The 18,391-nt window shown below is 45.0% G+C and overlaps 1 protein-coding gene across 1 annotated transcript in view; it reads left to right on the plus strand.

Moving 5' to 3' along the window:
- The first annotated feature begins 1,213 nt into the window (after window positions 1-1,213).
- The window catches only part of LOC137543983 (mitochondrial ornithine transporter 1-like), a 29,495-nt gene continuing 12,317 nt past the window's right edge, over window positions 1,214-18,391 (plus strand). Inside the window, exons 1-4 of the mRNA XM_068265038.1 lie at window positions 1,214-1,273; window positions 11,896-11,972; window positions 14,954-15,212; window positions 17,741-17,878. Coding sequence (XP_068121139.1) covers window positions 11,918-11,972; window positions 14,954-15,212; window positions 17,741-17,878 — 452 coding nt within the window. The 5' untranslated portion in view covers window positions 1,214-1,273; window positions 11,896-11,917. The remainder of the gene's footprint in view (window positions 1,274-11,895; window positions 11,973-14,953; window positions 15,213-17,740; window positions 17,879-18,391) is intronic.

Consider the following 18,391-nt stretch of genomic DNA (forward strand, 5'->3'; position numbering starts at 1 on the left):
CTATGGCCTTCACGGGTACTTTAAGAATTTTCCTTGTTCAATTTTGGATTTAGTTGGATTTTAAGACAATACAAACAGTTTGTACAGCAATGTCTAATAAGCTGGCACTGTACACTTTCTGCGTGTGTCATGGTATAGTACATGTCCAGTCGTGGATATGCTCATTGTATGTGTGAGATGCAATTGCATCCATCCTTAGCGTAAGTACTCAACTGAGATTGGAATTGCCCCGGGCCAGCGGGCAGAGGGGCTTACCCACATGCTTGTGGATATGTGGAAGCGACAATCTCGGTTTTTGGAGGTGTTGTTCTACAGTATCCGCCGACTATCTGTGAGTTAGGAGCCGAGGTCTCTTCAAAGTGTACCTGACATTAAAGAAATGCAAGCATTTATACTTACCTTGGGCTTCCCCTAGAGTAGACCATGGGTCTCCTTACCATCCTCCTGGGCTGGCCCATTCGTGCTCCACTGTGCATGCGTGGTCTCAGCTGCATGCCACCCATGCTCTTCAGCCCACAGGAGCTTTTGTCACATGTGCAGATCGCAAAGATTTTAACGGTGCAGGCCCAGAACACTCCCGGCCACGGAAGTGCGACCAAGGATGTATGTGGCCGGGAAACCACATGAGCCATAGTCAGCAACTTCCAGAGCTGGCTGAAGAAGAACAGTGAGGCCCTGGAGTATTGTGAGGGGGCCCATGGCCTTACAGGGGTGTACGTATTGTACGGCCGTTGGTGAGTTGGGTGCTGGGTGTCTCGGCCCGAAATTTACCAACATGCGCGATCAACTGTGTGGCCAATTTCTGACCCGAAATTGGTTGCTTTGTCGGTCGGGCATGCACTTGGCAGCACCAATTTTCATCCAATTCAATTATAATAATCGAATTGGATGGTCGATTGGTTGCTTGGTCGCCTAGTGTATGGCCCCCTTAATTCTTACTGTCACATGTTGAGACTTCTGCTGAGCAAGCTGTACCTGCTTCTAGTCCTGCCCATACACTTGTGTGATGTACATTGTACAGATCAGCTTCTCAGTACTCTACCAGTACCAATCACATCACTGACAGCCTCCTCCCCCGGCCCCTAATCTCCCAGGAATATGAGATATAAAGCGAGCTCCCCCTCCTCCCGCTCAGAGTACAGCACACACAGCGCTCTACAAGTACACGCCTCCCTATAGCATGACTGCTGATCCTGCATGGCCTGTGGGCGGGACCCGGTGACAGCTGAAGGCGGAGCTTCTTCCTGGCAGAGTCATCAAGTGCAGGTCGCCGGTGAGTATGGATGATGGCTTTTGTTTTGTAATGAATATTCGGCATGCACGCGTTCTCCCGTTCCCTCGCATTGCCGGGCTATGTATGCGATATGTGAGGTCACAGTTTCTGCAGAGATTGCTTCCCCCGCAAGGTGCCCTCCTGTGATCACTGTTCAGCCTACATACAGCTCCATATTATCACTCTGCACGTGTGACTGGGACATCCTGCAAGCTCTGTGCAAAGGGCAGCTCGCTGGCTGATGTAACACTGGCACCGGGGCCCCTCCTGTCCGCTGGAACTCGTGCAGCTGTTTGCTATGGCTGCTCTCTGGCTGGCAGCTGTGATCTTCATGCTGCCATGTTGTGTGTTATTTCCTGTGCAATAATACTTTCCTGGTTTCTGAAACTGGTCTGCACAAGCCTGTTAATGTATAGCCTGCAGGGTTGGATTTTACGCCCAAGGTCACTGTCACCAGCTGCCCCCCTTCAGTATAGGTAGCCAGATGACCCTTCCCTCCAGTATGGGAAGATGGATATCCCCTCCTTCCCCCCCCCCCCCCTTCCCTCTAGTATTGGTAGCTTGATGACCCCCCCCTTTACCCCCAGTATAGGTAGCCAGATAACCCCTCATCCTTTCCTCTAGTATTGGTAGCCTGATGACCCCCCCCCCCTTTACCCCCAGTATAGGTAGCCAGATAACCCCTCATCCTTTCCTCTAGTATTGGTAGCCTGATGACCCCTCCCCCCCCTTTACCCCCAGTATAGGTAGCCAGATGACGCCTCATCCTTCCCTCCAGTATGGGAAGCTGGATATCCCCCCCCCCTTCCCTCTAGTATCGGTAGCTTGATGACCCCCCCTCCCCCCAGTATAGGTAGCCAGATGACCCCTCCCCAACCTTTACCTCCAGTATAGGTAGCCAGATGACCCCTCATCCTTCCCTCCAGTATGGGAAGCTGGATATCCCCCCCTTCCCTCTAGTATTGGTAGCCTGATGACCCCTCCCCCCCCCTTTACCCCCAGTATAGGTAGCCAGATGACGCCTCATCCTTCCCTCCAGTATGGGAAGCTGGATATCCCCCCCCCTTCCCTCTAGTATCGGTAGCTTGATGACCCCTCCTCCCCCCAGTATAGGTAGCCAGATGACCCCTCCCCAACCTTTACCTCCAGTATAGGTAGCCAGATGACCCCTCATCCTTCCCTCCAGTATGGGAAGCTGGATATCCCCCCCTTCCCTCTAGTATTGGTAGCCTGATGACCCCCCCCCCCCAGTATAGGTAGCCAGATGACCCCTCCCCCCTTTACCTCCAGTTTAGGTAGGCAGATGACTCCTTTAATCCCTCCCCCCCCCCCCCCCCTTCCTCTTCAGTATAGGTAGCCAGCTCATCTCCAGTGCAGAAGCTTCCTCTTTCTTTCCGTCTCCAATGCTGCCCAAGTCCATAGCCGTCGGCCACAATGCAAACGTGCACAGAGAGCAAGGTGGCTGCTGCACAGGTGGCTGGCAGCAGAGTACCGCAGGAAGGCGCTTGCCTGATCTCCCTGCATTGCAGCTCTTGCAAGCTTCAAAATGCTGCACCAGTTTAGCCTGCTGCTTTGGTGCCCTTGCTCCTGTGGTGCCCTAGGCCATGGCCTAGGTTGCCTTGGCCTAAATCCGTCCTTGATAACCTGGTAAATGTACAACCTGGAACACACCATGCAATGTTCACATCCTATTCCAACAAGTGATCACATCTGGCATCCTCGGATATAGAAGGAAAGTAGCATACACAAATATATATATATATATATATATATATATATATATATATATATATATATATATATATATATATATATATATATTTTTATTCCCATCATTTTTCTGACTGAAAATTAATCAAAAGACCATGCACTCACAACCATAGCGATCAGTATTTCTTATCGTGTCCTATCAGCTTCCAATAAAGGAAGAGGTTGATTTTGAGCCTGGGGGATCAGTCTCTGGCTGTCAGTAGGCTGTTTGCTATTTTGCCCAATCTGATAAATTTTCTCGATTGGAAGTGAAAATCTGAAGTGAAAATTGCATGGTGTGCCAGACCTACTGTGCAGGGCATAGCAGACCCTGCCACTGGACCCCCTCCAGTAGGTACTGTAGTCTGCTCCTGAACTTCCCTCTGCTTGTATACTACAGTGTCTGGTCTTTGATTCAGGGCTGTGGAGTCGGAGTCGTGGAGTCGGGCAATTTTGGGTGCCTGGAGTCGGAGTCGGGAAAAAATGCAAGGACTCCGACTCCTAATGAATTTGTAACTGTAATTAAAATAGAAAATATGATAAAATGTTCTATTTCTCAGATAATAGTCATTAAAAATAATGTATATATACAGTAATAGCTGTGCTTAGTCCACAAAAATGAAATAAACCAATAAAAATTAGTTACTTGTGCTGCTTCAATAAAACAGTCCCCGTATTTTTAAGGTCAGATATACATATCTGATTGTGACTGTATATCTAATGTGTACACAGGAATCTCTTATATATACTAAATAACATCTATGCTGTAAGAATAAAGCCTGATGTGTAGCTGTGTCACTAATAGAGATGGTCAACGAGATGGAAATATTTCTGCATTGATGCTGATTTATGCAAATGTATGCACTCCCTTTGCTCATGAAATCAAATAATTTGATATGTTGTTAAAATTTGGTTTGGTGACTACAAATTAAAGGGTAACTGAGATGGATGAAAAGTAAAGGGTTTTTTTTTATACATACCTGGGGCTTCCTCCAGCCCCCTTCAGGCTAATCAGGCCCTCGCTGTCCTGCACCACCCGGATCTTCTGCTATGAGTCCTGGTAATTCAGCCAGTCAGCGCTGTCCGGCCGCATGCCGCTCCCACAGCCAGGAACATTCTGCACCTGCGCAATAGTGCTGCACAGGTGTAGTATGCACCTGGCGGCGGAGTGTGTGCATGTGTACTACGCCCGACTGGCTCAAGTACCTGGACTCATAGCAGAAGATCCAGGTGGTGGAGGAGGACAACGAGGGACTGAATTTCCTGAAGGCAGCTGGAGGAAGCCCCAGGTATGTATAAAACTTTAATTTCATCTGTCTCAGGTTTACTTTGTTACACAGTAGTACTATACTCTACATATGCACTCCCCACAGAGCTGCAGGGAATCCACTGAGAATGCTGTGCACATTGAACACAGAGGTGTTGTCTGTTTACAATCTCCTCATTCCCCTGCAGAGTACCTGCACATCATTCTTATATGTACCCACACTTACATTGCCTAGGGCCTGATAGATGTTCTTTGTTCCGGTTTGTATCTTTTACAAGTACTCTTACCAAGGACTAGTTTTAGTCTAAAGGGAATAAATATAGTAGTCTACATATCCTTCTCACTTCAGTTGTCTTGTAAAATTCCTAAGCGTTGGCAGTTAAGAGACGAATTTCATGTTACATACTTTTAATCAACAAAATTGTAATATGCAAATTAGAGGAGTCGGAGTCGGTGGAATCCTAAACTTCGGAGTCGGTGGATTTTTGGACTGACTCCACAGCCCTGCTTTGATTGGCAATGGAACTCCAGAATATGACAATCTGAAGTATATATGGACTAAAGTTTTATATAGGACCACAAATAAGATGGCAGTGTTGGATCTACCGGTGTCCTAGTAGGTCTTCTAAGACTGCCATACACCACTAGTTCTCCATATACTACTAGATGAAAAAGTCAATATCCATGTGATATAAGTTGTTTACCTAGATTACCTGCTTGTACCATTTGATGGGAGTATTTTGGGGAGTAGAGCCCTAGATCACCTGGAAAGCCATATGGGGGAGGGAAAGGGAAAGCACTAGACACCAAAGAATGGTATAGGGGAGGGAGGGGGGCCACTAGACACCAGGGAACTGTTTAGGGCCACGAGGGGGACCCACTAGACACCAGGGAACTGTATATGGGAGGGAAGGTAGGCCACTAAATAACGGACCTGTATAGGAGAGGGAGGGAGGACCACTAAACATCAGGGAGCTGTGCAGGGAGGGAGGACTACTAAACATCAGGGAGCTGTGCAGGGAGGGAGGACTACTAAACATCAGGGAGCTATATAAAGGTGGAAGGACCACTAGACATCGGGAACTGTATGGGGAGGGAGAATTAAACCACTAGACATTGCGGTTGGCCCACGGCGTGGTTCCAGTCAGTGTATAATTTCAGCCCACATTGGCCTCGATTCATCATTCTCTTTGAGATAACTTTTTCCATTTTGTTAAATTACCGAATTCGAAGTTTAGCGATTTCTAGTTGTATTCATCAAGGTTTTTCCTCATTCGGTGTGAATTCGATAACAATTCGGTAACCATTCGGTAACGTGTCGATATTTCCATTTTACAGTGGTACTTTAACACAAGGCCATAAGATTCCCATGGAATTGTGGGTAAAAGGCAGTCCTTTGAGCACTACGTAGCAACATTCTGAATAGGGCTTTACACCTGGACCAGGATTCTGGAAGTGGTTGGGACAATCCCACAATTTGATAGGAGCCTTTTGTAAAAAATTATAGTGCAGCTAGCAAATTAGTTAACCCTGACACTGCCTGTGTTCTCTTACAAGATGATTCAAGAGAAATGCAGATGTCGTGTTATAGCAAATAAATCTTTTCTCTTACAAATTTATATGGTTGCAGACCTTATTCTTGCCCTTCTGTGCCTTTGAATCACTCTCAGCTGATACATAACCACTTCAAATAGCTCCATATTCTCTGTCAGCAATGATCTGACAGGAATAACGACAGAGCAGTGAAGGAGATAACTAATCCTAAATGTAACGCTAAACCACGCCCACTTTCTTTTTCATGAATTGCACTTTTTTCCGTTTTAGCGAATCGTTACCGAATCATTACCGAATGTTCGCTAACAGCTGTAGATAACTTTGATGAATCCTGAAATCAGGGTTAACAAATTCGGTATTTTACCAAACTGTTGTTAACAAATTTGCTAAGTGTTGATGAATCGAGGCCATTGTATTTGAGCTAGACACCCATGCCCTAGAGCCTTTCCAGTCCATTCTCTGTGCCTTTGCTCCACTGCTGTCCCCCGCTGAAATTCTGCGCCTTCGGGACTTCTCAGAAGGTTTCAGTAGCCCTCATGCTCTCGAGTGCTTCCAAAAACCGGCACATTCCATACTTAGCACGGATTTGCGCATGCGAAATACAGATTGCTTGTCTTCTGAAGTATTTTTATATCACCATGGAGAGAGCGCTGGACCGAGGGCAGGGAGCGGGGACCTGATTTTTCACCCAAGAGTTTCCTCCTGGAAAGTTACTGGTTAACTTTAGCATATGCAGAGCGTCAAATTGAACCTGTAAGGAATGATGTAACTCAATGGTTAAAGTGACCTGAGCACTGGTAGTTTTTTTTTTTTTTTTTAAATGAACCTCCCCATAAGGGGCCCCTTTTCTCCACCCGACTGGCAGCTTCTGCCGGCTTTTTTAGTTCCCGGCAGTGTCACATGCGCGCACCGCAATGCACGCTAGGAGATGTACTGAGCCGTACTCCCATCCACAGACTACATCTCCCGGCATGCATTGAAGCCATCCTGTGCTTGCAACACGCAGCTGGGCTTGTGTAAGAATCTCATCATTTACTTGTTTGTGGAAGTTAATTTTAGAAGTTTCAATTTACTACAGTTTACTGATTAAAGTGTGCCGAAATAATAAAAGATTCATACATACCTGGGGCTTCCTCCAGCCCTCTCCACAAGGATCGCTCCCACGCCATCCTCCTCCACCCTCCCGGTCTCCCATTAGCAACCCGTAAGTCTGGCAAGTCGGGGCCAGTCGGCGTATACACAGTGCGGCTGCGCGTGCTCCTCGTCTCGCCCCCGTGGCTAGTACTGCGCAGGCGCAGAGCGCTCCCGGCTACAGGATATGTGGCAGGGCATGCGGCCGGCCCATACATACGCAGTGCACCCCGGCTAGCCAAACTTACAGGGCTGCTAATGGGAGACTGAGGAGGATGGCGTGGGGGCGATCCGTGCAGAGGGGGCTGGAGGAAGTCCCGGGTATGTATAAATCTTTTATTACTTCTCATCTCAGGGTCACTTTAAATGATGCAATATTTGAAATGCTTGATGTCCTCTAGAGCCTAGGTTCTCAACATGTGGTACCCGTACCCCAGGGGGTACTTTTGATGGTTTCAGGGGGTACTCGGCTAGATATACAGGGTCTTCTAAAAAAATTAGCATATTGTGATAAAGTTCATTATTTTTTGTAATGTACTGATAAACATTAGACTTTCATATATTTTAGATTCAAATACACACAACTTTTAAAAACACTTTTCTTTTATTGGTCGGATGAAATATGCTAATTTTTTTAGATAAAATTTTGGGTTTTCATGAGCTGTATGCCAAAATCATCAATATTAAAACAATAAAAGGCTTGAACTACTTCAGTTGTGTGTATTTGCATCTAAAATATATGAAAGTCTAATGTTTATCAGTACATTACAAAAAATAATGAACTTTATCACAATATGCTAATTTTTTGAGAAGATCCTGTACTTGACCAAGAATAACAAATTTAGAGTTTTAGAAAATGATACACCTTATTTAAACAAAGCCAAATTAGTATTTTAGCTGATTAAAACCAATCGTAAATGCTTGGAACTTGTTTAGAACCAATTATCATGTACTACGATAAAATATATATTTATCAAGGGGTACTTGTGACAATGTTTACTATGCCAGGGGGTACTTGGCGAGTACAGGGATTTAAAAGGGGAACACACCGATAAAATGTTGAAAAACACTGATCTAGAACATAACCCTGGCCTGTAATGATCACTGTGCTGAAATATCCTTCCTCTCGTTCACCTTTACAAAATGTCAAAGCCCTAGTTCAGCCCATTTTTTAATGTGTATGAGAGTAAAATTGCAGCCATTAGGACTTCACACTGTTCTGTGCATTGCATGTCATCTTACAGGTGAAACTCGAAAAACTAGAATATTGTGCAAAAGTTCATTTATGTCAGTAATTCAACTTAAAAGGTAAAACTAATTTATGAAATAGACTCATTACATGCAAAGCGAGATATTTCAAGCCTTTATTTGTTATAGTTTTGATGATTATGGCTTACAGCTTATGAGAACCCCAAAATCAAAATCTTAGACCATTATATATAATATAATATTTTGAAAATGTTCAATATTCTAGGTTCCAAGCATCAGACTCTAATCAGCTAATTAATCCAAAACTAGGGATGTGGAGTTTTTTTCGTAGCAATTTTGGGTACCTTGAGTCGGAGTCAATTTTATAAACTGAGGAGTCGGATGATTTTTGTACCGACTCCACAGCCCTGTCCAAAACACCTGCAAAGGGTTCCTGAGCCTTTAAAGAGAACTGGAGGTGGGGATCTTAGAGTTAAATCTATACACAGAGGCTGGGTCTGGCTATAGTGCCCAGCCTCTGTTGCTAGTTGAATATTCCCTAAATCCCCCCTGCGCTCTGCACTAGCCCATAAATTACAGCCGTGCTGGCGACACTGAGCCTGTCGCAGCTCTGTTTACCATTCTAGTGCCACTCATGCCGCTCCCCCGCCTCCTGCAGAGCGCCGATCCCCACCCACGTCCCTTCCCTCGCCACTGATTAGAGGGAAGGGACGCGGGGGGGGGGGGGACCGGCGCTCTGCAGGAGGCGGGGGGAGCGGCGTGAGTACCACTAGAAAGGTAAACAGAGCACTACAGCGCCGCTGTAATTTATGGGCTAGTGCAGAGCGCAAGGGGGATTTAGGGAATATTCAACTAGCAACAGAGGCTGGGCACTTTAGCCAGACCCAGCCTCTGTGTATAGATTTAACTCTAAGATCCCCACCTCGGGTTCTCTTTAAATGGTCTCTCATTCTGGTTCAGAATTACTGGCAACGTAATATCACTTCAGCTTTCCTTTAACATTTAATGTAGCAACATCTTACTATCTGTATATATTTAGATGGCAACATAGAGTTGAGCTTTAAAATAAAGTACTCCTGAAAAAAAAAAATTAATAAAGCCCATGGTAGGCTAGATTACCTCCTCCTGAGTGTCCTGATGCTGCTCATCTTCTGGGTCCATCCCATTCGCCATCCCTGGTTCTCTTTAGTATTCATCTGGATCTTTCTGTCAAATACTTTTCTGGCAGTTCCCTCATGGACCACCGTATGATTGAGAACTGCACAGGCACGAGTTCCACCCACACAAGCGTTCTCTTGCACTGTACATGTGCAGGAGTTGGAAGAACATCTAGGAGGCTGGGGAAAAAAAAGAGGACCAGGGAACGGGAGGGACTCTGAAGACACCGAGCAGCATCTGGACACTCAGTAGAAGGTAATCTAGCCCAGGGCTTCCCAACTCTGTCCTTAAGTACCACCAACAGTACCCGTCTTGCAGAAAACCACAACCATTCAAATGTGGGGCAATTAAAGGGAATCTGAAGTGAAAATAAACTTATGATATAATTCATTGTATGTGTAGTACATCTAAGAAATAAAACATTAGCAGCAAAGATATGTCTAATATTGTTTCCAGTACAGGAAGAGTTAAGAAACTCCAGTTGTTATCTATGCAAAAGAGATTATCTAAACTCCACGACTTTCGCAGAGAACTCTGTCTTCTGAAGCTTATTATCTCAAGTGTCTGTCACTGTATTTTGTTTTTTTTTCTGCAGAGGAAAGTTCAAAAGTTTACTAGCCTGCTCTGTGAAATCATTAAGCGTGCTGACAGTAGTGTGTAAACTGCAAATACAGGTAGTCCCCGGTTAACAAATGAGATAGGGACTGTAGGTTGGTTCTTAACCTGATTCTGTTCTTAAGTCGGAACACTGTGCCATCTCTGTCCCCTGTGCCTCCAGTGTCCCCCTCTGTGTCACCTCTGCCCTCTGTACCTGCTTATACAAGTTTGAAAGCCATTTTTTCTTTGAATTTTTTGAAATCAATTTCCTCAAAAACTACTAATCCAATTTGGAGAAAATTGTTTTTTTTACTTGTTCCCATGGAAACACAGAATCCATGCCGTTCGTATCGGCGGGTCGTTCGTAAGTCGGGGACAACCTGTATTAGAGAATGATGTAATGTTATAAAAAAAAACTATGTAACTGAAAATAAAAATATAAAAATATGAGACTATTTTTTTCTTTGCTGCTAATGTTCTATTAATTATCCATACTACACAACCAATTCATTATATCATCATTTTGTTTTTGCTTGCGTGTCACTTTAATGTCTTTGCAGAGCTGATTACCATGTATACTTTAGTATAAGCCGAGTTTTGGGGTTCCAAAAAGTGGGAATCATTGCTTATACTTGAGTCACACCCAAACTAACATTCTCTCCTGCAACCTGTATGTATATACCGCTAAACGGTAGAACAGAGCTGAGTGGTAACAGCTGTCCCCCGCCCGTCGTGGGATACGTGAGCTGTGTGTGTGTCCTGCCCAATCATCAGCCAGCCACAGTGCGGCGGCACGCAGAGCTGATGTTTTTCCCCTTCCCAGCATGTGTAGATCAGTGCGTGCTTCAAGCTCACTGAATGCTTGGAATCCTCCTGAGGTCCGCGTGTATGCAGCAACAAGGTCGGGGCCCGCCAGCTTTAGCATATGCAGAGCGGTGAGGGTTTCGCTCTCACCGCTGCTTTGGTTCTGTCTCCTGTCACTTTAGTCGCATTGTAATGATGTCTGCAGTGGCACACAGCCGCCACTAGAGTTTGTCATTACAATGTGACTAGAGTGACAGGAGACGGAACCAAAGCAGCGGTGAGAGTGAAACCCTCACCGCTCTGCATATGCTAAAGCTGGCGGGCCCCGACCTTGTTGCTGCATACACGCGGACCTCAGGAGGATTCCAAGCAGCACGGATCGGTGAGCTTGAAGCACGCACTGATCTACACATGCTGGGAAGGGGACAAACATCAGCTCTGTGTGGCTGGCTGATGATTGGGCAGGACACACACAGCTCACATATCCCACGACAGGTGGGACACATACAGCCCACATGTATCTCACTGCTGGGGTGGATTGATAGCCATTACCGTATAGCTCCACTCTGCCTATGTGGGTAATGCACTCGGGGTGGGGGAGATTAATACTTTGTTGTGAAAATTAAAAAAGGTTTCAGCCTCCCCGATTGTCTTTAATTTGCCAAAGCTAGTCTGTCACAGCTTGCTGTGAGGTGACAACCATCTGCAGCCCAAACCTCCGTGCTGATTGTCCTTTTTAAAGGGGTCTCTCTAGAGTGTGGATTTCCAGTCCCCTTGCCCTGTCAGGATCCTATACATCTCACATAGCATTAGGCCATCACAAAAATTTCCCTTGAAGTGACACCTGCACCGCGCCATTTTCTATACTCGAGTCTAACTTTTTTTTTTTTTTTAGGTAAAAGTCGGGGGGGGGGGGGGGGGGGTCGGCTTATACTCGGGTCGATGTTATAATCTAGTATTTACCTCTGTGGATTGCCACAAAAATGCACTGTTGGTGGTACTTGAGGATAGGGTTGGGAAGCCCTGATTTAGCCCATCATGGGGTTCAGGGGTACTTAAAGCATATTTGCAGGCCTGAGTTGGTTTTCAATTCTTTGACACCCCATCTCCATTATAGATTATGATGAAGTGGCTATAACTTTCTCTATCCTAGATTGAGACAACCAATCAGAAACATGGCACCAGACCCAGCCATCCAGGCTGCTATAGATCTCACGGCTGGAGCGGCAGGTGAGTCCTTGGTACTTTGTCAAGTTACCTGCACACCATGATAATACTCCCATTATCATAGGAGTTTTCTCATTGTAATGATCCTGAAATGCTGTTGTAGCAATGTGATAAAAAATAATAAAGGTGTCATCAATTTGGTTTGCATACCTGAAGCACTGATGTACCACTGTGACCCCAACCAAACCTAAAACTGAAAAAGCAAAGTCTGAAGGTACTATGTTGATTAGTGTAAATTATAAGTATTACCTTTTAAAATCTTACTTTTCAGCTTGGAATTGATTTGTAGTTGTGCTTAGTGCGCCTATTCACCAATGTATTCATGTTTAAGACCTCACCTGCTGCCTATTACCTGTTAGCAAAGTTGAGGTCCTGCAATTGCTGATACTCCCTGCGAGGTACAAAATCCCACCTCTGCATCTAGTCACATGGTTTCTACTACAATTCTTCCTGGTTTGGGTGTCCCATGACCTCACATGACTAACATGCCCAACACCTAAAACTGCAGAGGAGTGAAAGCAAGTCTTCTGCAGTTCCAAACAGGCGTGATCCACAAAACAGGTTGTCTCTCTACTAGCACATTGCTTTTTTTACACTGTTTATAATCACTTACAATCCTAATTACTTTTAGATTATTATTGCATTGTTTAATGCAGTGGCGGACAAGTCAACAGTGGGCCACGGTGCATAATTATAGGGGGCCCCATACAAGTGGGTGTGGTCATAAAAGATCCTAGATGGATCCAAAAAGTGTCTTTAATATAAAAGTATGTCCATGGGCGTTCTCAGAAAATTTTCCATGGTGGGATGGGGGGTACATTGGGGTATAACCGCCGCACTGAAAAATAGGCGGACAGGATGTGGGTGTGGTCACAGGTGGAGCTAAATTTACATGAATTTAGCAATGATGGGACATTAGACTAGGACTATGGAAGGGATCAGATTGTGAACACCTCCGACACAGGTGCCCCCCAGTTTAGTTAGTGACAGGGACCCCCCATGTTTAGTGACAGGAACCCCGCCTAGCTTAGGTTAAAACAGGTGCAAGTTCCCTTCTGAAGGACATGCCTCTGTGTACCCCTGCACCGATCTCTGTCACCCTGCCAAAATGCAGCTTTTGGCAATCTTGAGGGGGAATGGGTGTTCCTAGCAGGTGAGGCACTCCTGCAAAACGCCCACTGGTGGCCTTCCTAACGCCTCTTCCCCAGCTCTCATTGGACAGCTCTGCCTCTCCCCGCCTCCCTGCATGCAGGGTCTTGACCTCAGAGGTCACCGAAACAGAAAATAAAGGATTGCTGGCTGGAATTGAGGCTACCTGATCCGGCTAGCCCCCCGATTCAGGTAGCATGATTTTTTTTTTTTTTTTTTTTAGGTTTACTTTAAATAAGATTACAGCAGAAATCAGATTGAATATTGATTGGAACACTACCACTGCTGGCTTGTATGCAGTGTAAAGCTACTAGTACTCTATCAATTGCACTTCTCTAAAACCAACATGTTAATGGTCTTTCTTAAATCCGTTTCAATTAAAGACCATTTGAGAGAGCTTTTATTTATTATTATTTAGTATTTATATAGCACTGACCTCTTCCGCAGAGGATAAAGTCTTGTCACTAACTGTTCCTGAGAGGGGCTCACACTCTAATCCCTACCATGGATATCCATCATAGTCTAGGGCCAATTTAGGGGAGCCAATTAACTTATCTATATATTTTTGGGATATGGGAGGAAAACTGAGCACCTGGTGGCAACCCACACAGACACGGAGAGAACATAAAAACTCAGTGCAGATAGTTCCCTGGATGGAATTTAAATCAGGGACTTAGCTGCAAGGTGAGAGTGCTATCCACTGTTAAATTGAACATCTAATCAGATTCCTTATAGAGAACCCCAGGTGGCTTGTAACAATGCTATTTGCACACAGAGGCTGGGTCTGCATATAATGCCCAGCCTCTGGTGCTATACAGTGCCCCCCCCCCCCCACCAGGCCCTCCCTGCGCTCTGCCCCCATAAATCAAATGCCGTGCTAGCGACACACAGCAGCGTGTCAGCAGCAGGCTGTTTACATCTGCCCTATTACTCTTGCCACTCCCCCGCCTCCTCTATGTCTCCGCGCCCTGCCTGCGTCCCTTCCCTCCAATCAGCGGGGAGGGAAGGGACGCTGGTGGGGAGGCAGGGGGAGGGGCAAGAGTGTTATCACATAGGCAGATGTAAACAGCCTGCTGGCGACACGCTGCATGTCGCTAGCACGGCATTTGATTTATGGGGGCACAGCAGAGCTCAAAGGGGGGGGGGGGGGGGGTGCACTGTATAGGAACAGCGGCTGGGCATTACATGCAGACCCAGCCTCTGTGTGCTAATAGCATTCTTACAAGCCACCTCGGGGCTTGTACTTTCTGTTGCCCATACAGTTATCATATTTGTTTATGTGCATAAGTAATTTTGTCTGTTTACAAATTACATTTCCAAAGGACAGTTTATCTGCTCTGAAAGCTGCCATTGCATTTTACTGCATAGCTGCTGTATTTATATATTAAAGCCTACCTAGTGATCACTTCCCAGCTCTTTCTGCTTCTCAGCTCAGTACAGCTCAGTATCTGCAGTTTGCGAATGTTTACTAAATGTATCTAACAAAGGAATGTAAACAAAAGATAATGTTCTGACAAAGGAGTGTAAACAAAAGTTAATGTTATCACATCTTCGGATGAGGCCAGAAGCTTTCCACTGAAGAAAAAAAGTACTGTGTTTATCTGTTTCAATGCTGTTCTGCTACAATTTTTGTGGAAGTAGATTTCATACTGTAAATCTTTTAGAGCAAGGAGGAAATGCTGAGTTTCATACTATTTTAATGTGAAGGAAGTAAAGAAACATATTTGTGATTTTGGAAGCCTGTGGTTCTGAAGGTAAAATCCGGTGCATCAAGCTTGCAAGTTTTTCAGCAACATTCCAATATATCATACTACATAGTAATTTTATTTGTGTAGGTGGGACAGCATGTGTTCTGACAGGACAGCCATTTGACACAGCTAAAGTGAAGATGCAGACGTTCCCTAGCATGTACAGAGGGCTGATAGACTGTGGAGTGAAGATTTACAAACAGGTGGGCTTCCGAGGATTCTACAAAGGAACAAGCCCGGCCCTTCTAGCCAACATCTCTGAAAACTCTGTGCTTTTCATGAGCTATGGCGTTTGCCAGGGGGTTGTCCGGAAACTTGTTGGTTTAGACAGAAATGCAGCACTAAGGTGAGTGTTTAGTGTACCAGAGAGAAAGCACCATCATGTATTTTACCATATATATCAGTGGGAACATTAGAGAAAACACTTACCGTGCTCTCTTTCATCCTTCACTGCTCAGCCTGCTTGTTATCAGCCCTGATAAAATCCCTGAGCATTGTCTGGATTTGCTCAGGAAGCATTATAGCTGAGTCTGTCTTCTCTGATGTCTTTTCAAGTCCAAGCCTGCCCCCTTCTGGCTCTGCTTTCCTGTTCTGTATACTCGCAGCATCACAGAGAGCTGGGGTGGGATGGGAGGAGCTGCTGATGTAAGGGTATATTGAGAATTTTTTTTTTTTTAATCTATATGACTATCTTATAATAAGAGGTTTCTTGAAATGGTGATTTCATTTTGCACAAAGCCCACTAAATAATATGCTTTTCTGATGAACTGTGACTTGCATGGAATTTTAGTAAAAAAAAAACACAAAAGCTCCCCAGAAATTTGATAAGATTTGGTCGGGTTGGTTGGATACCCCGGGTCTGCCTGATTTTTCTCTAATCCAGGATAGATTGTTTGCTGGCCTAGGTTAATTTTTTAATCTTAACCACCCTGGCGTTCTGATTAAATCGCCAGGGTGGCTGCGGGAGGGTTTTTTTTAAATTAAAAAAAAACTATTTCATGCAGCCAACTGAAAGTTGGCTGCATGAAAGCCCACTAGAGGGCGCTCCGGAGGCGTTCTTCCGATCGCCTCCGGCGCCCAGAATAAACAAGGAAGGCCGCAATGAGCGGCCTTCCTTGTTTTGCTTACATCGTCGCCATAGCGACGAGCGGAGTGACGTCATCGACGTCAGCCGACGTCCTGACGTCAGCCGCCTCCGATCCAGCCCTTAGCGCTGGCCGGAACTTTTTGTTCCGGCTACGCTGGGCTCAGGCGGCTGGGGGGACCCTCTTTCGCCGCTGCTCGCGGCGGATCGCCGCAGAGCGGCGGCGATCAGGCAGCACACGCGGCTGGCAAAGTGCCGGCTGCGTGTGCTGCTTTTTATTTGACGAAAATCGGCCCAGCAGGGCCTGAGCGGCAGCCTCTGGCGGTGTTGGACGAGCTGAGCTCGTCCAGACCGCTCAGCAGGTTAAGACAGTTGTAAAGTCTAATACCACCTGTTATCTTGTATGTTTTGTGTCTGATAACTGCCACTCTTTATTATTATGAATAGGCACAATAAATGTCATTTACTATTTTTCACTTTGGTACGAAAACTGCTTAATTGTCAAGATGTGATTCTGAGGGGATTTTTGAGAATTATTTTATAATGCTCTACTGGAAATGTGATATATCTTCATGTTAATTGTATTATGCTATTATGTTTAATAAAGGCTGTTTTTAAAAAAAAAACAAAAACACAAAAACCGGCACACCAGAGTGGCGAAAATACCAGGTATAGTATGTATTTTGTAAAATCTATCCGGGGATATATTTATTTTGTGCCAAAGCGTTCATCTCTGGTTTCCTTTAAGAATTAAAATCCATTCACACGCAGGTAAGTAATTTTAATTTTTTAGATTTATTTAGAAGTCGCGGCCAGTCTGCGCAAGAGGAAGTGCGCGCTCTACGTATCTTTCCAGCGGCCGGTGGAGAGTTACATAGATGGCGCACTTCACTTGCACAGACTGGCCGCGACTGGAGGAAGTAACGGGACCCGGTGCTGGAGAAGACTGAGGACGGCGGTGTGAGAGCGATCCGTGCTGATGGGGCTGGAGGAAGCCCCAGGTATGTATACATCTTTTATTATTATTATTATTGATCTCTGGTTTCCATTAAGGTGGCCATAGACTTAAATATTTACAGCAGATTCGACCATCAGATAGATTTCTGGCAGATGCCTGTCAAGTCGAATCTGACAGGAATGATGTGTGCCACACACTAGGAACAGATTTCTGAAATCTATTTGGAAATGTACTGAAAATCGATCTAAATGCATTATTGGACCATTAGATCCAATGCAACTCTATGGGCCATCTCGACCTAGATCTTCCATCCTATCAGATCGATCGACAAATCAATCGCCAATCTATTTTCGATTGAATCGATCGAAGGCTGAAATTGACCAGTGTATGGGCCCCTTTAAGGCCTTCATTTTTAAGACTGCATTCTAAACAGCAGTCACGACAAACTGTTTTATAATCTGTTTTGCTGAGCTGCAAAACAAACAGATGTAAAAACCTTTTGAACATTTTAGTGCTAAACCTTATCGACAGGCTTTCCTCACTCATATAAAACTCTTTTGGCTTCTATTTACTTTTCAGAAAATGCGCTGAATTTACCAAGCTGCTTCAAGCTCATTTGCATAAACAACTATTTTTTGTTTAATGCTTACTGTACTAGTACACAGCAAAGGTATGACTAGTCCTGTATATGTGTTTATCACATCATAACACATGTCACTGTAAATTTGTTAATAGTACTGTATGGTGGGTTTGCTTTATGCAGTTTTGAAGGATTCTGGAATATTGTAGTGATATCATGATTAATGATAGTGTTACCTCATTGTATTTGCAGTGACCTTCAGAATGCGACTGCCGGCTCATTTGCCAGTGTCTTTTCTGCCCTAGTTCTGTGCCCGACAGAGCTGGTGAAATGCCGCCTCCAGGCCATGCATGAGCTGCAGATTTCTGGCAAGATATCACAGGGCCAAAAGTAAGTTTATATGCATAAATTGATATGCACACCTCAAAAGATCATAGCACAAATTTATATGTAGAATGTGTGCTTAACCAGTCACTGGCATAAATAGAAATGATGGGCCCCCTTGCGAAAATTTGGATGGGTATAATTACTACCCCATTATTGTAAAAAAAAAAATAATAATAATTTTTTTTGTCCTGAGTACCTGACAAAAGGTGCACTTGGGGGAGGGGTTGTATGGGGGTTGCAGGGGAGGGTGCGCAGGCAACAGGGTAAATCGTGAGGGGAATCGAATTGCCAGAACCATGTGGCCGCCCTCCGCAGCACAAGCCGTGTCTCTCAACCCCTCCACCTGCATAGCTGGCAGTCCTGTGCAAGCACACAATAGCAATATTTACCAACATGTCTGACTGGTAAATGGGAAAATGATTCAGTGGAAGAATTCACTCTTTATCAAATGACAATCTGATCATTTTGGAATATTGCACCAAGTGTACACTGTGTTAAGGTGGCCACGCTTGATAC

Source organism: Hyperolius riggenbachi, chromosome 2, assembly GCF_040937935.1.
Source record: "Hyperolius riggenbachi isolate aHypRig1 chromosome 2, aHypRig1.pri, whole genome shotgun sequence".
Classification (NCBI taxonomy): Eukaryota; Metazoa; Chordata; class Amphibia; order Anura; family Hyperoliidae; genus Hyperolius; species Hyperolius riggenbachi.